This window comes from Rhagoletis zephyria, unplaced genomic scaffold, assembly GCF_001687245.7.
Source record: "Rhagoletis zephyria isolate East Lansing unplaced genomic scaffold, Rhagoletis_zephyria_1.1 Rzeph_scaffold_00555, whole genome shotgun sequence".
In the NCBI taxonomy this organism is placed as follows: Eukaryota; Metazoa; Arthropoda; class Insecta; order Diptera; family Tephritidae; genus Rhagoletis; species Rhagoletis zephyria.
In genome coordinates this window covers 202,862-224,706 of record NW_016157639.1, presented here as the reverse complement: position 1 = coordinate 224,706, position 21,845 = coordinate 202,862, and the positions used below count along the sequence as shown (strand labels likewise).

The 21,845-nt window shown below is 37.2% G+C and overlaps 7 protein-coding genes across 11 annotated transcripts in view; 2 read left to right on the top strand and 5 right to left on the bottom strand.

The window, feature by feature from the left end:
* Positions 1-771: 771 nt before the first annotated feature.
* On the bottom strand, positions 772-2,998 carry LOC108360303 (copper homeostasis protein cutC homolog). 4 transcript variants are annotated; one of them, XM_017612528.1, is made up of 2 exons: positions 2,943-2,998; positions 772-1,766 (listed from the first exon to the last, which is right to left on the bottom strand). In XM_017612528.1, exon 2 carries the CDS (start codon positions 1,698-1,700, stop codon positions 930-932), a length of 771 nt encoding a protein of 256 aa, XP_017468017.1. In that variant the 5' UTR covers positions 1,701-1,766; positions 2,943-2,998; the 3' UTR covers positions 772-929. The 4 variants fall into 4 exon arrangements, with proteins under 4 accessions (XP_017468017.1, XP_017468015.1, XP_017468014.1 ...); XM_017612526.1 differs by lacking the exon at positions 2,943-2,998 and adding an exon at positions 2,253-2,276; XM_017612525.1 differs by lacking the exon at positions 2,943-2,998 and adding an exon at positions 1,842-1,879.
* Positions 2,999-3,816: 818 nt separating this feature from the next.
* Dhod (dihydroorotate dehydrogenase 2) lies at positions 3,817-5,467 on the top strand. The gene is made up of 3 exons (XM_017612520.1): positions 3,817-4,035; positions 4,144-4,353; positions 4,410-5,467. The coding sequence occupies exons 1-3, from the start codon at positions 3,973-3,975 to the stop codon at positions 5,367-5,369; spliced, it is 1,233 nt and encodes a 410-aa protein (XP_017468009.1). The 5' UTR covers positions 3,817-3,972; the 3' UTR covers positions 5,370-5,467.
* A 12-nt stretch (positions 5,468-5,479) lies between these two features.
* Positions 5,480-6,021, bottom strand: SLIRP2 (SRA stem-loop interacting RNA binding protein 2). Its single transcript, XM_017612521.1, has one exon. The coding sequence runs from the start codon at positions 5,821-5,823 to the stop codon at positions 5,563-5,565; it is 261 nt and encodes an 86-aa protein (XP_017468010.1). The 5' UTR covers positions 5,824-6,021; the 3' UTR covers positions 5,480-5,562.
* On the bottom strand, positions 5,756-7,314 carry LOC108360299 (methyltransferase-like protein 23). The gene is made up of 2 exons (XM_017612522.1): positions 6,730-7,314; positions 5,756-6,478 (listed from the first exon to the last, which is right to left on the bottom strand). Exons 1-2 carry the CDS (start codon positions 6,961-6,963, stop codon positions 5,888-5,890), a joined length of 825 nt encoding a protein of 274 aa, XP_017468011.1. The 5' UTR covers positions 6,964-7,314; the 3' UTR covers positions 5,756-5,887.
* A 1,134-nt stretch (positions 7,315-8,448) lies between these two features.
* spn-E (tudor domain containing 9 protein spindle E) lies at positions 8,449-21,527 on the top strand. Its single transcript, XM_017612517.1, has 18 exons — positions 8,449-8,640; positions 8,695-8,967; positions 14,966-15,115; positions 16,176-16,415; positions 16,485-16,601; positions 16,681-16,898; positions 16,965-17,119; positions 17,188-17,354; positions 17,412-17,742; positions 17,809-17,948; positions 18,015-18,616; positions 18,687-18,837; positions 18,920-19,144; positions 19,356-19,697; positions 19,776-20,345; positions 20,438-20,559; positions 20,772-20,990; positions 21,059-21,527. The coding sequence occupies exons 1-18, from the start codon at positions 8,449-8,451 to the stop codon at positions 21,192-21,194; spliced, it is 4,350 nt and encodes a 1,449-aa protein (XP_017468006.1). The 3' UTR covers positions 21,195-21,527.
* Positions 11,122-13,065, bottom strand: Pbp45 (proximal sequence element A Pbp45). Its single transcript, XM_017612519.1, has 2 exons — positions 11,871-13,065; positions 11,122-11,412 (listed from the first exon to the last, which is right to left on the bottom strand). Exons 1-2 carry the CDS (start codon positions 12,925-12,927, stop codon positions 11,213-11,215), a joined length of 1,257 nt encoding a protein of 418 aa, XP_017468008.1. The 5' UTR covers positions 12,928-13,065; the 3' UTR covers positions 11,122-11,212.
* Positions 21,428-21,845, bottom strand: part of cv-d (vitellogenin-like lipoprotein) — a 39,078-nt gene continuing 38,660 nt past the window's right edge. For both annotated transcript variants that reach the window (XM_017612515.1, XM_017612514.1), the window contains one exon: positions 21,428-21,825. In XM_017612515.1, coding sequence (XP_017468004.1) covers positions 21,642-21,825 — 184 coding nt within the window. In that variant the 3' untranslated portion in view covers positions 21,428-21,641. The remainder of the gene's footprint in view (positions 21,826-21,845) is intronic.

Genomic DNA, 21,845 nt, shown 5'->3' with positions numbered 1-21,845 from the left:
CCATGGAAGGCCCTCCAGAAGGGCTTTTATAGGCCGTATTTCAGATGGTTTTTGGAGGAGCTCTTTTAAAGTTGCTAAAAATCATACATACATACATTTGAAATATTTGCTTAAGGTTCATATCTAATATGTGTTATTGCAACTTAAAATGTTTATTGAAATTCATTTGTAATGGCAAATATAAATTTTTGCAATAGCGTAAATTGTAGGCCTCTTAGAACAGCTTTACTTAAGAAGGCCTAACTAAATTATCTTCGGGGATATTATTGAATTGCAGTGATTAGTTCCGTTCAATTAAATAAAAGTATTGGTAAAATGTATTGCAAGCAGTGCGGATCATATATGTATGTACAAGTAAATAAATAAATACAATTATTGAAAGTTAAATTTATTGCAGAATTAAGTAATTTATTTACATCCACAATGTTACCACATTGCATAAAAACAGGTATAGTTATTAAAAATTGTTTGGTCCAGCTTAATTAACGTTTTTCATATAACGTTTCAAGCATGATAAAAACATAGCAAGGTAGAACCGTTCTCTCAATTTGTCGGCCATGATTTTTTTTGAAGTTTGCCAACATTTTAAAATCATATAAAAGTGAAAATAAAAAATTGAAATTGTTCGAAATTGTTGTTGCTTGAAATTGAAAATGTAAATGTGTGTGTGAGTTTGTGAGTAAATTTAAAAATTAAATTGTTTGGAAACGTCAAGAATTTTAAAAGTGACTCTCAGCGGTTCTACCTTACTATATTTTTATCATGGTTTCAAGTACATATTTATTGCGCTTAACGGAAAATTTCAGATCTAAATTTCTACTTCTCTTAAAATTTAAAATATTTTATTTTTATATTCTTTAAATACATATGCATGAAATTTACCAGTTAAATCGTATACTATTAGTTTTTGCAGCGTTTTGATACCATATTCACTTTGCCGCCATTGCAATGCTTACCATTTGACGCACAACATGAACATCCGTGGTGGTATATGGCTCTATATCTTGCTTACCCATCGTGACATCGCAATCCATGCGCGCCACGCCGCCATTAATTGAAGGTGCACCTGCCACAGACTGTGCTGAAGCATGAAATTCTATACATTTTGTAACCGTCAACAATTCATCCAGATTGCTTACGCTAATACCTGCACCTGGCATTATGACGATGTCACGATGTTTGGCAATTAATTGTGCGAGATTTTCACTTCCCTCGATAGCAGTCGCACGAAAGCCGCTACTAAGTAAACGCTTAAAACCCAGCTCCTTTATTATAGTGACTGTTTCATGCATCAATTGCGGATTGGTAAGATCGAATGCTCGATGAAATGTGACTGGCATGCCTGCAGCATGTTCTATTACACGATGACATTTTTCCACATCGATTGTACGTTGGTCGGTGAGGGCACCAAAGACAAAACCATCAGCGCCATTTGCACGCAGTAGTTCCAAATCCAAAAGCACTACTTCCATTTCTGAGTTTGAGTAGGTGAAGTCATTACCGCGCCTCGGCCGTAGCATACAGTAAATGGGTATGCTAATGAGCTTTTTGATCGTCTTCAACGAACCAGGAGATGGTGTTAGGCCGCCTTCTGTCAACGCCGAACAGAGTTCAATACGTGCCGCCCCACCTTCCGCTGCAGCTAGTGCTGATCCGATTGAGTCGACACAAACTTCCAATTTTATATCGTGTGTAGACATTGAAACTACGAGTTTTCCTTTTAGTTTAATCCAGGGTCTGTATTAATTTCAAAATATATATATCACCTGCCAAACAGTGACCAAAACAAATTTATTAGTGGTGGTAGATACTAGCTCTGATCCAGTACTCCATGAACTTACAGGATTTTACACGAACTTGCAGGAAGTTACAGGAAAAATTTTCCCGTACTCCAAAATCCTCCAAAATCGTGTAAATGAGAGCGACTTTTGGTGAGTTGTGTAGAGAATGAAGTTGCAAGATTTTACCCGAACTTTTTCTTCTGGTAAAATCATGAAAAGTGTCAAGCAATCACTGGTTGACGTTTTTACAAGAAAAATGTTTTTTTTGTTCCCGTAATTTTTGTTGTTACTCACTTTTTACTCTCACTTCAGAGAGTACTTTTGTTGTTTGACAGTTTTACAGGATTTTTCACGAAAAGTATTGGATCAGAGCTACTTTTCGTGAAAAATCCTGTAAAACTGTCAAACAGCAAAATTACTCTCTGAGGTGAGAGTAAAAAGTAGCTCTGATCCAGTACTCCATGAACTTACAGGATTTTACACGAACTTGCAGGAAAAATGTTCCCGTACTCCAAAATCCTCCAAAATCCTGTAAATGAGAGCGACTTTTGGAGAGTTGTGTAGAGAATGAAGTTGCAAGATTTTACCCGAACTTTTTCTTCTGGTAAAATCATGAAAAGTGTCAAGCAATCACTGGTTGACGTTTTTACAGGAAAAATGGATTTTTTGTTTATTTATTTTATTTATTTATTTCATATTTTTGTTATTATTATTTTTGTTATTTTTGTTATTACTCACTTTTTACTCTCGCTTCAGAGAGTAATTTTGCTGTTTGACAGTTTTACAGGATTTTTCACGAAAAGTATTGGATCAGAGCTCATTTTTGGAGTACGGGAACATTTTGCCTGCAACTTCCTGCAAGTTCGGGTAAAATCCTGTAACTTCATGGAGTACTGGATCAGAGCTACTTCTTTTTATATTTCTCTTGTGGCAGATACTTGCGTACCTGGGACTGTACCGGTTACTCAATAAGGCTGGGATACTATCGTTAGTAATATCGAGTTGAAAACTGTCACTATTGATAGTTTTTGAAAACCAACGATGTCGGTTTTAGCGAAACTTCTCTCCTTACATCTCTTAACATTACATTATTTGTTTTCATCCAAGAAAATTCACAATACATTCGGCAAACAAAAATGTTTAGTTATTGGAATTCCATACCTGTTTGTGGAATTTAGCCACCATTTTAGAAGTGTGATTGAATTCTTCCCCTTTTTCTCCTGCTTCCAAAAACCATCCCTGTGGATGGGAGTGTCAAATTTTAGAAAAAGCTACTTACAAAACCTTTAATAATTGAACCATGTGTTAAGATCATGAAAAGTGTCAAGCGATTACTGGTTGATGTTTTTACACGAAAAATGCTTTTTTGTTCCCATATTATTTGTTGTTACTCACTTTTTACTCTTACACCCGATTTACATGATTCAAGTACTTGAAAGCAATTCTTGCTCATTCTCTTTTGTGTTTTCTATTTGCTTTTACACGTTTCAATTCTGTTGAATTCAAGTTTTTGGTTCTTTAAATGGGAAGCAACGAAAATGCCAAAAGCAAAGCAAGAAAGTTGAAACGACTTGACGGTACAGACGCATGTGTACTCGTCCCTTTTCTTCTCACCCCTTCTCTTCCACATGCGAGCAGAATTGAATTCAATACTTGAACTGTGTAAAAGCAGTCTTACTTCAGAGAGTAATTTTGCTGTTTGACAATTTTACAGGATTTAGTCCCCTTTCAGACACGTCAAGTCTTGCTTTCAAGTCTGCTCGTTCGTAGGCGAAGGAGGTGGGGAGAGCGGGGAAGAGTACAGATACCACCGTACCGTCAATTCGTTTCAAGTTTTCCTGTCTCTTTTGATATTTTCGGTGCTTCCCATTTAAGAACCAAGGACTTGAATTCAATTAAAGTTGATGCGTGTGGAAGAAAATAGAAAACACACAAGGAAATGCGAAAAAAATTGCTTCCAAGACTTGACGTGTCTGAAAGGGCACTTACCACGAAAAGTATCGGAACACGAGCTTTAGAACCGATTCTCTAAAATCGATTATTTCGAGAATATCTTCGATTCTCGAGTGTAATCGGAATCGATTTTTTATCTATTATATCTATACAATCAAAAAAGTCAGCTGTTTGTGGTCGATTTATTTTTTAAATAATCTAGATTCGGTCACAAAAAAAAACAATTATTTGATTGAAAATGCGAATAACAAGTTTATTAAGTGCAATACCTATTAGGGAACCTGTCCACCCAAAACGAAATGTAAGTGTGCTATCATGAAAAAATTTCTTTGCCGCGCAAATCGACCCCCATCCAGCCAGGAATTCTCCAGGAAATCTTTTTATATATTTTATAACCTCTTCTTTGCAGAATAAATTAAAATCTTTGGCGATTGTGACCGCCGGCGCGACCGTTTTTTATGCGGGCGTTTGCGTTTACAAAGGCAATGAGAAATTCTATAAAAATACATTAATGCCTTTGACGCGATACTTGCCGGCAGAGATGAGCCATAACTTGGCCGTGTTAGCTTGCAAGTATAAAGTTTTTCCAGCACCACGTCAACCAGACTCACAGAATTTGGTACGTATATAAAAACTTTATGCAATTGAAATAATCTCTATTTATATGTATTACAGGGCATTGCATTTTTTCACAAAAAAATATCCAACCCAATTGGCATTGCAGCCGGTTTCGATAAGCAGGGTGAAGCTGTCGAGGGTCTGACAAAACTAGGATTTGGTTTCACTGAAATTGGCTCGGTTACGCCTGAACCACAACCTGGTAATCCGACACCACGTGTCTTTCGGTTAGTGAATGATGAGGCTATCATAAATCGATATGGCTTTAATAGTGAAGGTCATCGAGTGGTATTCGAGCGTTTAAGCGAGCTGAAAAATGTGCGTGGTTTTGACGGTGTGTTGGGTGTAAATCTGGGTAAGAATAAAACCTCAGATTCCCCTATAGCAGACTACGTAAATGGCGTCAAGGTATTTGGTCCCATAGCAGACTACTTAGTGGTTAATGTCAGTAGCCCCAACACACCCGGATTACGTGACTTACAGGGTAAGAAAGAGCTCGAACAATTATTGGCGGCAATTGTTGAAGCCCGTAATTCGTTGGAAGTCAATAATAAAATTCCCATTTTATTAAAAATTTCACCCGATATAAGCAAGCAAGATATCAAAGACATAGTTGGGGTTATAAATAAGAAAACTTGCCGTGTTGAAGGTTTAATTGTATCTAATACTACAATAGCACGCGAAAAGTTAACGGAAGTAGAACTGGCTAATGAAATCGGAGGTTTAAGTGGTACTCCTCTACGATCAAAATCAACTCAATTAATTGCCGATATTTACGCGCAAACCGGCGGTAAGATTCCCATTGTAGGTGTTGGTGGCATTTCTTCAGGTCAAGATGCGCTAGAAAAGTTGGAAGCAGGCGCCTCGTATTTACAATTGTACACAGCCTTTATATATGAGGGACCGCCAGTAGTCACGCGCATTAAGAAAGAGTTATCCCAACTATTGGAAGAGAGAGGTTACAAAAACGTGCAGGAGGCTGTGGGCAAACAGTACAAAAACTATCTTAGTAAATAACTAAGACACTTCGAAATACTTGTGTAGATAAGTAAATAATAAGAGAATTGAGCTTTATAGAAATACATACATATGTATTTTATTTTCGAAATTTATAAAGTATTACGTAAAGATGTAAATATATGGTTTTCTTAATTAATATTCAAAGCTGCTTGTATACTCTGATTATCTATCCCAATTATTTTAAGATGGGTTAAGAGTTGGCTGGCTGCACGTTAAGTACCCTTCCTTCGATGAAATGGGTATTTTTATTAGACGCACTATTGAAGCCATCGCGACTGCTGAATGATACAAATCCGTAACCTTTTGAGAAACCCAATTGCTTGTCAAAAACTATAGCAGCGTTGGCAACGTGTCCAAAGTTTGAAAAGTAGGACTGCAGTTCCTTTTGACTAACGGTCCATGGCAGATTACCGACAAATAGTTTATATGAATTACGTGCTACGCCAGACATGGTTATTTTTTTTTCTTTATAACACAGCAATTTGGTAAGAAATATGTATGTTTGTATATTCCGTTTAATGTTCTCTTGTTATTTCGATCAAGTGAATAGTATGACCGCCCATTAATTCGACCAGATCAATGCCAGAGCTTTTACCAACGTCGTCAATGATTATTGGCACCGCACGCAACTTCCACTTCTTTAGCAGCGCTTCAATAGACCAATCTGCGCTACGCTCTTGGTAAGTGCAAATAAATTTTGCACCGGTATTGCGCTCCAGTAGAAATGAAATACTTACAAGTATATCTTCGAATACGCTTGGGTCGTAAAAACAGTCAGCACCGATTATCAAATCAAGTGATCCAATATTAAAAACACTATTTAGTAGCAGCCCCCAACTGAAACCGATTACTTCTATATCCTTCCCTGGCACAAGGTTATTAGCCAAACAAGATTTACGTATGTGCGCTAACGACTTTGGCAATATGCAATTGTCGCTTAGTATAACACGTGCACCACACTTTGCAGCCAAAATACCAGGAAGCGCTGTGCCCGCACCCAACTCGAGTACACGTTTGCCGACAAGGTTCTGGCGCCTTTCCCACAAAAACCAAGCTAAAACAGGGGCACACGGCCAAGTGTAGAAGGAGTAGCCGCTTTGTAAAAGCTATAAATTAAAGTGAAAATTCTAGTTACANTAACTCGAGTACACGTTTGCCGACAAGGTTCTGGCGCCTTTCCCACAAAAACCAAGCTAAAACAGGGGCACACGGCCAAGTGTAGAAAGAGTAGCCGCTTTGTAAAAGCTATAAATTAAAGTGAAAATTCTAGTTACATCATTGTTGGACAAATGCATACTTGAAAAATCCGTTCGTTTATCTATGTATTAACACATAAGAATGTTTATGACATATTTACCTCTGGTATTTTAATTTCCAAATTCTCAACAGATTCAGCTGCTACGCCGTTTTCTGATGCACTTGCGCTTTGATTGGTAAATACAAACTTCCTGATATGCTCAGCGATATCGCTGCCACCACTACCAACACTGTCGATTTGTGTATCAGTCGCGCTTGTTGCCGCTGTCACCGATGCTGCCGATGTTGTTCGTTCCTTATCGTTTTCTTCATTTAATTGATAACCACTGGTCATATTTTGAGAGTTTAAAGGCAAGACTCGATAAATAACACAATAGGCAATGTTGTTTTTAAGTAATTAAGCAATGAATATACAAATAAACTACGCGGCTTCAAAACAGTTTTAAAAAGTAGAGCTGGCACTATCGATAGTATCGATGGTTTGCTTATTATTCCCACTATCGATAGTGTCGTTTCTATAGGTTCCCTGTAGTAAATCGCGCTGGTTCAGAACTAGCGCAGAACTAGCTCTTAAAGAGGCGTTACTGCTTCTCGATCTATCCCACAACCCAGTCTAAATATACAAATCTAAATTTTCAAATCAAGTTGAGTCTAATTATGGCAAAACTGAGCTTTAAATATCAGTAAATGCGTGTATTCATAGTCAGCTGTCGAAGCGACGCCAACGCCAACGCAACGCCAAAGTTGTAGGTTCTTTCCCGTACGCAACGCGCGATCCCGCGGGTGCCCAAAACAGCCCAGAAATCATTCCCGTACTCAACAAAATGGGTAATAGAGAGCGAAAGTTGGAACGTATTGGATCGTAAGTGTAAAAATGGATAAAGGTCGATGTTCACGATAATTTCTTTCCCTATCTATCCGGACCGGATGCGGTAATTAGAGAATAAGCGAAAAGTTTGCTCTCAAAATTGGAACATTGTCCAGAAGTACGGGAACGCTAAAAAAATATTTCGTGCCCAGATTTTTAGAAACAGCTAATTCACGTGGTCTTTTTTTGTCACTTAAATGGAAACATTTTGGATTACCAAAGAAACACAGCTAAAGTGTTATTAAAATTTCCCATCAGGTGGAATTTTAGTTTTCTTCCAGTTCGCAATGCTAAATATTGTGGTTTTCGTTCATTTTCCTCTCTTACGTCCTTACTCGGTGAAAATTTCGTTGCGAATGAGGCGATTTTGCTATACACAACGCAAGCGGTTTGATCAAACATCAACATGGCGGCCAGAAAATCAAAAAATTTTGATTTTTGCTCAAATTTCCCTCAAGCGGTTTGTCAAACCTTCAAACACCCCCATACACAGCACAAATGGCTTGAAGCAAAGGGAAATTTCGCTTTCTTAAACAATGATTGGCAGCACTTTTGTGAGAAATAACGGAGCGTAATATTTNAATCCGGATGCGGTAATTAGAGAATAAGCGAAAAGTTTGCTCTCAAAATTGGAACATTGTCCAGAAGTACGGGAACGCTAAAAAAAATATTTCGTGCCCAGATTTTTAGAAACAGCTAATTCACGTTGTCTTTTTTTGTCACTTAAATGGAAACACTTTGGATTACCAAAGAAACACAGCTAAAGTGTTATTAAAATTTCCCATCAGGTGGAAATTTAGAGTAAACAATGATTGGCAGCACTTTTGTGAGAAATAACGGAGCGTAATATTTCCTGATGCGCTTCTGTGAAAATTGTGGAAATTTCTTAAAAACTTGTGATTTTAAGGCTAAAGTATTTTGCATTTGTACACGACAGCAAAGTGAAGCAAAATGGATGAAGTTATGGCTTTTTTCGATTTCTCGAAAGAGTTTAAGCGCGAGTCTGTTCCAAGGGGTTGTGTTTCTGGGAGCCTTACTGCGACTGCGGGGAAAATTGATAGTGGCAAACCCATTAAACGTGAATATTTTGGAGACCAATATTCCAAAAAGATTGCTGAAAAAGAACGGAGGCGAATGTTAGAGGTACAAATTGTGAATAATTATTTGCGCAATGTATTTATGATATTTTTGTATTAGGAAAATGACGATCCGATGGAAGATGCTCATTCATCACGACACGGTGCCACTTCGTCGACCTGTATGGATGAATTAGAGGACTTGAGTGAAGAAGAGGAAATTCAACCCAAAGTACATAGAATTGAAGATAACGTATACACTAAATATAACTTTGATTTGAAACGCGATGAATCTCTACCTATACACGATAATAAAGATCAAATCTTGGAGTCCATACGTAAACATCCAGTTGTAGTGCTTGAAGGTGACACAGGCTGTGGTAAAACTACCCAGGTGAGTTAAAGAATTACTTAACGTAAAGATAAAAAAAAATGCCGACGACTACATATCCCTCTTTTGCTCCAAGAGTGCGATAATCGAAAATTTAAAACTATATAAAAACGGCTTTAAAGTTTAAGGTTTACAGCTATCACAACATGAGGGAAACAAAAACTGTCTTAAAGTTATCCTCGGAAATCAAAAGAGACATGCTTTTTGGACCTTATCTCCGCGAATGAGTCTAGATGCTTACAGATAAATCGGAAATCCCTGTAGAGTTTAGAACAATAGAATGTCTTGAGACGGTAACAAATTACCGTTGATTCACGGTAACAAATTACCCCAAATCCACGGTAAAAAAATACCGTACTTCCACGGTAAAAATTATCGTAGATGCACGGTAAAAATTCCCGTATATCCACGGTAAAAATTACCCTAGGTCCACGGCAATATCAAGATGTTTGCTTGCCTTAGATCCACGGTAGGAGGTTATGTGAATTACGTCGAATATGTGTTGCCGGAGAAGTGGGGCAGAACTTATTTCTCTGCGTTGGCGGCTTTCGGCAGCGCTTAGGGATTATAACCCTTACTACGCAAAATTCTCTTTTCTGTGTTGCCGGAGAAGCGGAAATTCTTTCGAACTGGGTTTGAACCACAAAAACCAATTTTTTCTATTAATTAACTGAACTATTAACCGAACCGAAAATTTCCACAAATGTTTGATCCGAACCGAAAGCCGAATCACTTTCCATAAAGCTTTAAACTTTAAAGGTTCGTTTCAACCAATTTTCAGTAGATAAATATACCAACTTTTTTTCTTTTTGTTAAACATGGTAATAGCAACCATGTTTGTTCACCATGGACAATATCAAATGTAAAGGCAACCCATCTCATTTGACAGGTACTTGACCCTTAACATTGCGCGTTGTTGCACTTGACACTTGACAATTAAACTTGCGCGTTATTTTTTTGTTTTTCGAACCGTTGAACCTAACCGAAACCCCGGTTCAAAGACCAAAAGACCGCTTTGACGAACCAATCCAAAAGTGCAAAAACGGTTCGAACCGCTGTACCGAACCGACCAAATTTTTCATCCGGTTTACGTCCCTGATTATAACCTTTACTACGCAGAATTCTCCTTTCTGTGTTGCCGGAGAAGTTGCATAACTTCTTTCCACGTGGATATACGGAAATTTTTACCGGGGATCTACGGTAATTTTTACAGTGAAAATAAGGTAAACGAATGTCCGGCATGCGGAGAGTCGCCCCATGACTCACAGTATGTCTTCTTATACCCTCTAAACCCCACGACGCTAACGCCCCTGTCCCTATGGACAGACCCCGTCGAGGCTGCACGCTTCCTAGGGCTGTCGTTAGTGGAGCTTGGCGACAACGATTGAGGGACTAACCGATCTGCGCGGGGTTGTTGTAGCCGCTACAACAACAACATGCCGGTTCGAACAGACTATCCCATTTTGACTTGATATAGGGCGCTTTTGACCCAAATTGTGAGATAAGTAGGGCGTTATTGAGCCATTTTGTCAGATAGGGCGTTTCCGAACCGGCTGCTGAGATAGGTCTATCTTCCCCTTTTGATTGGAAGCAGAGTTCCAGCTACGAATAGCATTACAAAGAGTATAAAACAGAAATCTGTTTTATTTTGTTATATTATATATATATATATATATATATATNCTGGGATAGGTCGATCTTCCCCTCTTGATTGGAAGCAGAGTTCCAGCTACGAATAGCATTACAAAGAATATAAAAAAGAAATCTGTTTTATATTGTTATATTATATATATATATATATATATATATATATATATNGCCGCTACAACAACAACATGCCGGTTCGAACAGACTATCCCATTTTGACTTGATATAGGGCGCTTTTGACCCAAATTGTGAGATAAGTAGGGCGTTATTGAGCCATTTTGTCAGATAGGGCGTTTCCGAACCGGCTGCTGAGATAGGTCTATCTTCCCCTTTTGATTGGAAGCAGAGTTCCAGCTACGAATAGCATTACAAAGAGTATAAAACAGAAATCTGTTTTATTTTGTTATATTATATATATATATATATATATATATATGTATATATAATAGATGAATACATATAGCTTATTTACTTCAATGCTGTCATAATCCAAAAAGTACAAATATTGAGTTGAATATGCAGAAATTACAGCTACCTCTTTCTATATTTTTTGAAAATTTCCTTACTGTATCGACTTTAATTGTAGGAAAAGTTACATTTATTAGTTTTCTTTAGGAATCATTTTAATATCTTCTGATAATTCGGCTTCTAATAGTTCATCTATTTGTTGTTCAATCCCTTCTTCTTGATGTACTTCCGGCATATTCTCAGATCGGTATTTATATTCTTCCTGCGATTCTGTTAAATGCACAGTTGTAACATCTGATGTACTTCCGTCAGCGTCATCGTGTTCACTTAAATCTATCGNGTTACATTTATTAGTTTTCTTTAGAAATCATTTTAATATCTTCTGATAATTCGGCTTCTAATAGATCATCTATTTGTTGTTCAATCCCTTCTTCTTGATGTACTTCCGGCATATTCTCAGATCGGTATTTATATTCTTCCTGCGATTCTGTTAAATGCACAGTTGTAACATCTGATGTACTTCCGTCAGCGTCATCGTGTTCACTTAAATCTATCGTGAGATCATTTAAACTTTCACANAAGTTACATTTATTAGTTTTCTTTAGGAATCATTTTAATATCTTCTGATAATTCGGCTTCTAATAGTTCATCTATTTGTTGTTCAATCCCTTCTTCTTGATGTACTTCCGGCATATTCTCAGATCGGTATTTATATTCTTCCTGCGATTCTGTTAAATGCACAGTTGTAACATCTGATGTACTTCCGTCAGCGTCATCGTGTTCACTTAAATCTATCGTGAGATCATTTAAACTTTCACAAGACTCTAGTTCTTCCAGATCTTCCAACAAATCGTCAGGTAATTCATCCGTAAAAACTGTGCGAGCCGACATTCGTCTTAGGTTTTTATATTTATTTGATTTTTCTTCGTTCGCCGCTCCGTCATCGTCCTCAATCTTTTTGTGTGCATGAGTAAAGCCTTTACGTTTCAAATTACGCCTTGTGTTCTCTTCTTGCACTGATCTATTTTTTCTGAGTACGCGTTCTTCATCGTTAATTATGGTATGCATAGTTTGAAAACTCTCTTCGATACTTTTGAAAATCGAAGTGGATGGCAATGATTGTTTATGCATGCCACTTGAGTTAGATTTAACCAACATTTCCTTCATCTCATTATACCCATCTTCAAGTACGCACAGTGCTGGGAGTATACGCCGAGTAGCCGGAATGTCTTGTAATTGCTGTCCAAGTTCCTTACCACTATTCTTACAGCAAAATGCAACATTTTTTTTATCGTCCAGTTTATCATAGTCAACCAAATCGTCTAATGCCACGCAATAGTTAAGTGCGGTAAATCGAAATGCTTTTTCTTGCAATAAACGCCAAAATACGTAGCGAGGAGCGTCCATATCTGCAGTCTCGGGCAATGAATCTATGAAATTTTTTATAGCTCGCCATGTTTCTAAGTTGGTTTCGATTTTAATAAAACGCTCAGTTGGCTGTTTGAAATAAATCGCATAAAGTAAGTATATGCAACAGATTCTTCTCCGTAAGCGTTCTTCATCAAAGTGTTTTGCAGTTGTATTTTGATGATTGCCTTCCGCTGCAAGTTTTTTGCTTTTGCTGTGGTTACTCTTATCAGCTTTCTCACTCTTCCGCAGTACACTCTTTGCGTAGTACATTATCGCTGATGTCGTCTGCATTATCTCAATATACGAGATTTGTGCGAAGTAAATATGTTGAAATTGTAGCGTTTTCCATTCCTTGCAAAATGAAGCAAAAGAGCTATTGCCGCTGCGGACGAAATTTTCAAGCAATTTTCTGCAGTCATAGAAAATAGCGGATTCCATGGCCTATTGGCTGTTGGTAACTAATAAATGCCAAGGACAAAGACCCCAATGCTCCAGGATAAAATGATTGAAACTGGTTTTTTTCTTGAGGAAATTGTCAAAAACTTAGAGCAGTGCGGCCAAACTTATGGGATAATTTTGTTTTTGTTCATTAGGGACATTTTTGTTTTTGTAGGGGAAATTTCCAAAGTACTTGGTAGGGTGATTCTTATTTAGTCGAGACTTTGGAGAAGTACACATATCGATGGTCCTGTGCAATAACAGCACAATTCAAAATTCGAAAAACAAAAACTGTTACTACTGTTAAGTGATTCTTGTCTCTAATCCTTGTCTAGTCCATTTCCATCCCTTACTCAAGTAAGCAGTAAGGATTGTTAAAGTAAGTACAAAAGATGAGACATGGACTCGACAAGGATTAAACACATGAGCCACTTAACAGTAGTAACAGTTTTTATTTTTTGAATTTTGAATTGTGTCGTTGTTGCACAGGACCATCGATATGTATTCAGGGTTGTTGCGAATATTCGCATTCGCATTCGCAACCGCAATAATCAATGCGGAGCTTTTGCGAATGCGAATATTGTTCAAGTGCACTGATAAACGTATATCTGGCAAACAAAATGATAACTTTTTGACTGTGGAGATGCTACGTTAAAACTTTCCCACTATGTCCCCCTTCTTTTGTAATTTATAGTCAAAGGGTAAGATCTTTCAATAGGTAATTCCGGCGGAAATTTTCAACGTCAAGCTATAAAGAGAATCCGTAATTAAAAATAAAATGGAAAGTGTAAAAGTTGACAGCCAAGTTCACAAATCAAATAAGAATCAATGCAAGGCGAATTTAATATCTATTGAGGAGTGGGACTTGGCATGCAATATATCGTTAGTATAATATGGAAAGGGCGTAACTCACATCGTCGCTGAAATACAAAAAGCCGTAACTAACTAAAAATCCAAAATTCACTTTTTGATTGATTATGATACATTTCATCGAATCATAAGTCCCCACATCGATTTTTGCAATAAAAAATTTTAGATAGTTGTGGCTTTTTTACGTTTAAGCGACAATGTGAATTTCGCACTTTCCATACTATATTAACGACATGTTGAAAATTTGCGTTCATTTGCCTCAAAATATCAAAGCACATTGAGCGCATGGAATGAACAACAAAACGGATTTGATGGCTTTTAGTACCGACAGCGGTGAGTAACTAATTGTGACTACCTGCAACTAGGAAAAGTCGAGCTCAGCTAATAAAAAAAAAAACTAATTACAAGCTTTTCATGGCAGGTGAACTTTTCAAATTGCCATATCCACCTATTTAGAACCTCGCTATAAGCACACATTTTTCAAACCAGTCACAGAAGAAAGGATTAAAAATGAATTACAAAAACTAAAGTCGAAAAACATTGATTTTTTAAACATCCGTATCCGCATTCGCTTCCGCGGATGTCTAAAATTCCACATTCGCAACATCCCTATTATGTATGTATCATAGGACGGTCTGGAAATTTTCTTTCGACATTAGGGCTGTTCAGGATCTTGTGCATATGATCTTGCGATTGCATATTTCGGTGCAATATTGCAAATGCAAATCCAAGACAGTTTACTAATATCCCGGCATGATTACGATAACCGGGCGACAAATTTTGAACAACGACATCGATAGAGGTTTTTGAAACAAGTATAACGGTATCTTTTTTGTGGGAAACGAGAACCACAGGAGTTACCAAGGGTCAAAGGTCAAATTCATAATGTTTTATTTTTAGTCCAAATATCTCGAAAACGAAAGGACGGATTTAAAAATGCTTTTTTGGACCAACACGTACTCGCTGTGAGCATATTTTTGTTACTTGACAGTTTTAGGCCGGTTCCTCAATGTTTCGTTAACACTAAGGGCCGGCTGTTCAATGTCTGATTAACACAAATCGGAGGTAGTTAAGTTTGACAGTGTTGCGGATTTTAAGGCCTTTTTTATATACATTTGTAGAAATAGAAATTTTTATAATAATCGTTTTAAAACGTTTTTTTTCTCAGGTACCTCAATATATACTGGACGAGGCCTACGAGAATAGGGAATATTGTAAAATTGTTTGCACACAACCACGTCGTATTGCGGCTATATCTATTTCTAAGCGTGTCTGCCAAGAAAGAAAATGGGAAGTTGGTTCAGTGGTTGGCTTTCAGGTAAGCTATGGATAACAGGGTGCTACAAAAAAGTCATGGAATGCACCCGAAGCAAAACCTATTGTAGGTTGTAGCTATGGTCGAGTACAGAATAAAAATAGGTTCCGTATAGTTCCTGAACCCTCCATTTTTATTTTATTTAAAAACAACCGTTATGTTCGTACTTGATGCGCTTATCTTTCAACAACTTAACTATTTTTCATCCGATTTTAAAAACCAGCTTTATTTTTAAAAAGGATCTATAGACCTTTAAAATGATGTAAAACCATACATGGTTAGACTTAGCTTGTGGTGAGTTTTCATCGGTTATATTTTAATGAGCCCCTATTTTTCTTAATTTTTTTAACTTTGACCATCGCTACTTTCAAAAATTTCTATAAACGTTGCCAAACATGTAGTATTTCCCTAAAAGGGAGCTTGTTAATGTTTAACCGATGAAAACTCCCCACAAGCTAAGTCTACCCATAGTTGTTTTCGTTTACTCATTTCCAGTAGAATCCAGTAAAAGTTTTTACGAATGTTCATGTTTTGGTATTTCCGTACGCAAACACTTGCAAAGTAGGGAAAATTGAGAGATCGAATATTTCAGCTGAAGTTGCAAGTTTTTACTGGATTTTTACTTGTAAGAACTTGCCAGCTGGGGCCTGTTTCTCAAAACTATAAATTTACATGTTACAAGTTACAAGCTACAAGGTACAAGTTCTCATTTTAAGAACTGACCGTATGTTGCTGGATGCAATTTAAACTAATAAGTAAACTGTTTATGGTGTTTTGCTGCGAATAAACAAGAAATTTATCAGCTGTTCATGGAAACTGCAAATTACTACTGGATTGGCGTTCGCGTACTTTTTTGGATATTTTTTCTATAAGAGCAAATTCTCAGAATTAAGTTACTGGAGAGGAACTATACGGAACCTTTTTTTATGTTGTACTCGACCATAGCTACAACCTACACTAGGTTTTGCTTCGGGTGTATTTCATTACTTTTTTTTGTGGCACCGTGTAATTGGTTTATTAGAATATGTATTTACAAATACACTTTTCTTTTCTATTCCTTAAGGTTGGTTTACATGCCAAAACATGCGAAGATACACGCTTACTTTACTGCACAACTGGTGTGCTGCTACAAAAATTAATCAAAGAAAAATCGCTTAAGCAATTCACGCATATTATTCTTGACGAAGTGCACGAACGTGATCAGGAAATGGATTTTCTACTTATAGTCATAAGAAAACTACTAACTACAAATTCTCGTGACGTAAGAGTCATACTTATGTCTGCTACCATTAATGCAGGAGAGGTAAGTAGTGCTCGGCACGTACAGTTATAAATTTAGTTTGGGCGTTAAAATAAAGGCTTTGTTTTTTAGTTTTCCGAATATTTTACAATACGTCGGAATCCAGCGCCAGTTTTGCGCGTTGACTCGCGTCGTCTCTTCCAAGTGCGCGAATTCTATTTGTCCGATCTAGGTCGCATTAATACTACAGTAAGTGCACATATTTTTGTAATCGATTAATACTTTCTTCAAATTATCTGTATTTTTCGTATATCTTTTTGCTTTGTAGAACATCGATGTGGATATTTCTGACCCCGGCATCTCAAAAGAAATGTATAATATTGCGCTGAAATTGATTATTGTTATAGATAACATCGAGAAACAGGAAGCTGCTGTTTCAGCCGAAATAAGCCCACTGCCCCAAACATCTATACTTATTTTTTTGCCCGGTATTAACGAAATCGATCAAATGTGCAGCAAATTGGAATTACTTAGCGAATCTGATGAGTATGTATATTTTTCAGTATATCAAAACTTAACAAAAAAAAAACTCTGTAATCTTTTTCTTTTTAGAAACAATGTAAAACTCTTTCCCATACGTTTGCATTCGTTGATTTCACCAGATGAACAAAATAAAGTATTTAACAACCCACCAGGCGGTTTTCGTAAGGTTATATTGGCTACAAATATTGCAGAAAGTTCCATAACTGTGCCCGATGTTAAATATGGTAAGTAAAATACATAACAATACATTACGTGTCCTAAAAATGTTTATTAATTCCTCATTCCTTTAAAGTCATTGATTTTTGTTTAACTAAATCTCTTATCACCGATACCGCAACCAACTTCTCTTCTCTGCAATTGCACTGGGCATCACGCGCTAATTGCCGTCAACGTGCTGGACGTGCGGGTCGTGTGATGAATGGCCGTGTATATCGAATGGTCTCGAAGAATTTTTATGAAGTATGTACATTTTTGGACTGAACTTATAAATTATTTAAAATCTTACAAATACTTTAGCACTATATGGAAGAATTTGGCACCGCAGAAATGTTGCGTTGTCCGTTGGAAAACGCTGTACTCAAAGCCAAACTACTTGATATGGGACCACCTCCTGATATACTCGGTCTGGCCATGACACCACCAAATCTTTCCGATATACACAATACTATATTAACACTTAAAGAGGTGGGTGCTCTTTTTACGACAGTGAATGGTGTTTACTCCATACAAGATGGTGATTTGAGTTTTATGGGACGCGTGATGGCAGGCATGCCGCTAGATATACGTCTTACGCGGCTCATATTGCTAGGCCATATATTCAGTGCATTGGAAGAGTCCATAATAATGGGTAGATTTATACTTTATAAATATTTAGTTTATTTTTTCCTAATGTTTAAAATGATGATTTTTGTAGCTGCCGGCTTAAGCGTGCGTTCGATTTTAAAGTCTGGACACGATAATCGTGGTCAGGGCGAAGCGGATGCATATAAACAAAAACTAATATGGGCTGACGGCTCTGGTTCGGATCTATTTGCTATCTACAGTGCTTATAGGGTGAGTTTTTTTTTATCACAACGTCATTTGATTACCCACTTAAACTGCTTTTATTTGTTTTCTTAGCTTTGGGCTACACAGCGTGAACAACATAACATCCACCATGAAGAAAACGAGTATGAATGGGCCAAGCGTCACTTCGTTAATTTGCGTTCAATGAAGGAAATGCATTTGCTTGTCACAGAATTACGTGATCGTCTACAGGCTTACGGCATCCGTGAACAGACTACATATCAGCGTGTTTGTTGGGTTGAACGCGAAAAGACAATTATTTTGAAAATCATTATTGCTGGCGCATTTTATCCTAATTATTTCACACGCTCCAACTTAAATGATACTGAACGTGAACGTGGTATTTACCACACTCTATGTGGCAATGATCCCTGCAATACGGTATACTTTACTGGCTTTAATACACGCCACATTGGGCAGCTCTATGCGAGTTCAATTAAAGCCCTGTTTCGTAGTGTGTGGATAGATCCTAAAAATATCGAAGTGCGTTTTCAAACAGGCGCAGAACGGGTGTTTGTCACATTCAAAAAAGATCTCGAAAATGATGCGGAAGATAGCGCCTATAGATTAGTTGTGCCAGGGCGTGTAGTACCCGAGGTATATATGGCCGTGCGCATGCGTATGCTCGGCATGCGTACCACTATACGTGTTATGGAGTAAGTATAACGACAAAGTGATCTAATTTAAAATAAAATCTTCCAATTTTTTTAATTAAATTTCTTAAAGCCCTCGCAATGAAGTGAGATATGCAGAAGAGCGGCGTATTGGCACGATGGTTGAGGGTGTTTGGCAGCCTACTAAAAAGCAAATAAAAAATCCCGAATTGGTGGTATTGCCGTCAGTGTTCCAAAAAATGATACGAGGTTATATTACACATGTACGAATGCCGCTTCCTGTGTATTTGTTTACTCGTCTGTGTAATAATTACAAATGATTTTTTTTTTAATATGCGCATTTAGATTGTTAACTGCAGCAAATTCTATTTTCAACCACTCTCTGAAATGGAACGGTTACGTGAAATTCATGCACTACTGAATAATCCTGAAGACTTAGAGCGTGGTCGTTTTAAGAGTCCTGCAGCTATATCTAAAGGCATGATGGTGGCGGCACCTTTTGAAAATAAATACCATCGCGCAAAAGTGGTAAAAGTGTTGACTGCAGCTCGCCAGTATTGCCAGTTTAAGGTAATTTAACATACAATTTTTCTAAAGGAAACTGAAAGCTAAAAAGTATGAGTGAAATAACTTACAAATGTTCTGCTAATAGCGCTCATAAATGTTCTAAAGCTGGGCGACTACGAGCTATGTTCGATAATTTTTTGTTATTTAATTTAGAAGATATAGCAAAGATATCCTTCAAATTATATATGATCATTGATCACTCATCATTTTTTAGGTTTTCTTCGTCGATTACGGCAACACGGATGTAATAGATTTCGAACAACTGCGCCGCTTCTCCTATCGCTGTGAGTCGCTCATTGACATACCGCCACGTATGTTTGAAAGCCGCCTAGTCATGGTGGAGCCGTCATCGGTAAAATCACCCAGCGGTAAATGGCCCGATGAAGCTATGGAATTCATGCAACAGACAGCCGATGCTGGCGTTGTAGAAATTGAAATCTACTCAGTGGTTGCTGGCGTTTCGAATGTCATTATAAAAACTGCTACAGGCACGCTTAATGACATACTGGTTGAGAAGGGCTTTGCACAAAAATCAGATGAGAATTATATGTCCAAGGTTGGTTACTGCGATGCTGGCAATCTAATTAATTCTTAACGGCTTTTATTTTCATTACTTACATTTTCGAATTTATAGGCCGATCATGATTTTCGCTTGCGAAAGCAATCTGTTGCTACACGTTTTCTTGACGAAGACCATTCCAAACAAAATGAAGAATATTTGCGTTCAATACAACCAGAGGCTGATTTGGAAGTCGATCCACCACCGCGCGAATATTGCACGAAATCCATTAATTTGCGTGGTCCTTATAGTGCGTTGGAAACGAAGATTTTTTCGGCTGTGCGTATAGGTACCTGGAAGAGTGTGAATGTCGAACGTGATTCGGTGAATTCGGTATTGATCGATACAGATCCACAAGATGTCCATGAGCGTCTCATAGTGGCGGCTAGTATAACGGAGGCACAGAATGCAGAAACACTTACAGCACGCGCCACAACACTGATGCCAAATATACACGGTTTTGGTGCACTAATGACACTGCTCTTCAGTCCGACTATGCAGATAAAACGAAATAGTAATAAGACAAAATATGTTGCCATTTTGGCGGGTTTGGGTTACAACAAAGAAACCTATAAGCCACTCTATGAAGAGCATGATATTGTTTTGAATTTGGATGCTGACATATTGAAGGATGATTTGGAGTTGGTTAGTAAAAATTGCTCTTGATAGCTATGTTATTTACATAATTATAAAATCGCTAACGTATTTTCAATGAAACTTTTTTTTTATATTTTTAGATCAATCAATTACGTTACTGCATGGACACAATTTTGTACACCGATCCAGGTGAAGAGCGTCCAACCATTTTACCAAGTAATCGCGCTTATCTAGCAGCTAAAATTAAGAACTTAATTGTCAGGTAAGGCCGGCGCGAAGATAAAATATTACAGAAATATTCACAATATTTTGACATAGAATGTTAATATGTATTTATATTTTCGTTTCAAATAGTTCTTTTTATACAATTTCGCTCACTTTCTTACACTTCTCGGTTTCAGTATTCAAATTAAGAAATATTTATGTGCGAGGAGGGTTACTGTGCTTAATTGTTTACTTTTACTTCGATTTCAGACTGCTAAACAAAAATCGCAAATACATTGAGACTCATGTAGATAGTTACGATAATGTCTGGCAACGTTACGATCCGGAAGATGTAATAGAATCCGAACCTATTTATGGACATCGCTCCCTGTTCCCCGTGCATTCTGCACTTAAGTTGTATGATGAGAAATTCGATCGCATACATGCATTGGGTGTACACTGCCAGGAGCTGCATCGATTGCGTCAATTGTAAGTTGCGATAAATTTTCCTCAAAAAGGTACAATTAGACTATAACTTAGCATACTTTCTATTTTAGTGATGGTGCCATACAACCGCTCACTTGTCAGCTATGCAATCAATCTTTGGAAAATATTGTGCAACTGCGTATACATTTGCTTTCACAGTTACATCGTGATCGCGAGCATCAGATACGTTTCAAGATGCCGCGTTAAGTTGCATGGCTGTGAATTATTTTTACTGATAAAACGAAAAGCATTCGTTTATAAAACTTCAAATGGATATATAATTAGTTTTAAGTTTTTTTCTATTATTGACGATTTCGGTTTATAACTGTTTATTAACCGGATAAAAAAAAAACAAATGTAGGGATTTATAAAGCTTACTGTGCAAATAGTTGGCACATTGAATTAAAAAGTGAATTTGTTTTTTTTTTTTCATTCAACTTACTACTCATCATTAGATCATCATCTGAATTTATTATATTTTCTCATTAATTTTTGTTTCTAGTTTTATTTTATTAATAAAAGTGCAATTCTACAATCATATATACTTATATGCATATGCAAACATACATTCTTACACACATCAATTTTTAAAACTGAGACAGTGAACCTAGTGCTGTCCGCATTGTCTAATCACCGTTTCGGTATAGTTATGTCTCAATTCTGCATGCAGAGCGTATAATTCTGTAATGTATTTAACGGTTTGCTACAGAGTCCACACATTTTGCTCTTATAGAGTCCGTAAATTTCGAAATTTAACACGTTGGATAAATCGAATTGTATGGTTGAGTGCATTTGCGCGTTCTCCACAATGAGTATGTTATGCTCGGTCAATTCAACGCTACAAGAACCAAAAAAAAG

What these genes read in the sequence shown, in the direction of transcription:
- Dhod (XM_017612520.1), top strand. Translation starts at nt 3,973, where the DNA reads ATGCGAATAACAAGTTTATTAAGTGCAATACCTATTAGGGAACCTGTC. An exon ending in CTGTCCACCCAAAACGAAAT is followed by an intron (nt 4,036 to 4,143) that starts GTAAGTGTGCTA and finishes TCTTCTTTGCAG; the next exon opens with AATAAATTAAAATCTTTGGC. An exon ending in AACCAGACTCACAGAATTTG is followed by an intron (nt 4,354 to 4,409) that starts GTACGTATATAA and finishes TATGTATTACAG; the next exon opens with GGCATTGCATTTTTTCACAA.
- LOC108360303 (XM_017612528.1), bottom strand. Translation starts at nt 1,700, where the DNA reads ATGTCTACACACGATATAAAATTGGAAGTTTGTGTCGACTCAATCGGA.
- SLIRP2 (XM_017612521.1), bottom strand. Translation starts at nt 5,823, where the DNA reads ATGTCTGGCGTAGCACGTAATTCATATAAACTATTTGTCGGTAATCTG.
- LOC108360299 (XM_017612522.1), bottom strand. Translation starts at nt 6,963, where the DNA reads ATGACCAGTGGTTATCAATTAAATGAAGAAAACGATAAGGAACGAACA. An exon ending in TGGAAATTAAAATACCAGAG is followed by an intron (nt 6,479 to 6,729) that starts GTAAATATGTCA and finishes TTTAATTTATAG; the next exon opens with CTTTTACAAAGCGGCTACTC.
- spn-E (XM_017612517.1), top strand. Translation starts at nt 8,449, where the DNA reads ATGGATGAAGTTATGGCTTTTTTCGATTTCTCGAAAGAGTTTAAGCGC. An exon ending in TGTGCCCGATGTTAAATATG is followed by an intron (nt 17,120 to 17,187) that starts GTAAGTAAAATA and finishes ATTCCTTTAAAG; the next exon opens with TCATTGATTTTTGTTTAACT. An exon ending in CTGCATCGATTGCGTCAATT is followed by an intron (nt 20,991 to 21,058) that starts GTAAGTTGCGAT and finishes TTTCTATTTTAG; the next exon opens with TGATGGTGCCATACAACCGC.
- Pbp45 (XM_017612519.1), bottom strand. Translation starts at nt 12,927, where the DNA reads ATGGAATCCGCTATTTTCTATGACTGCAGAAAATTGCTTGAAAATTTC.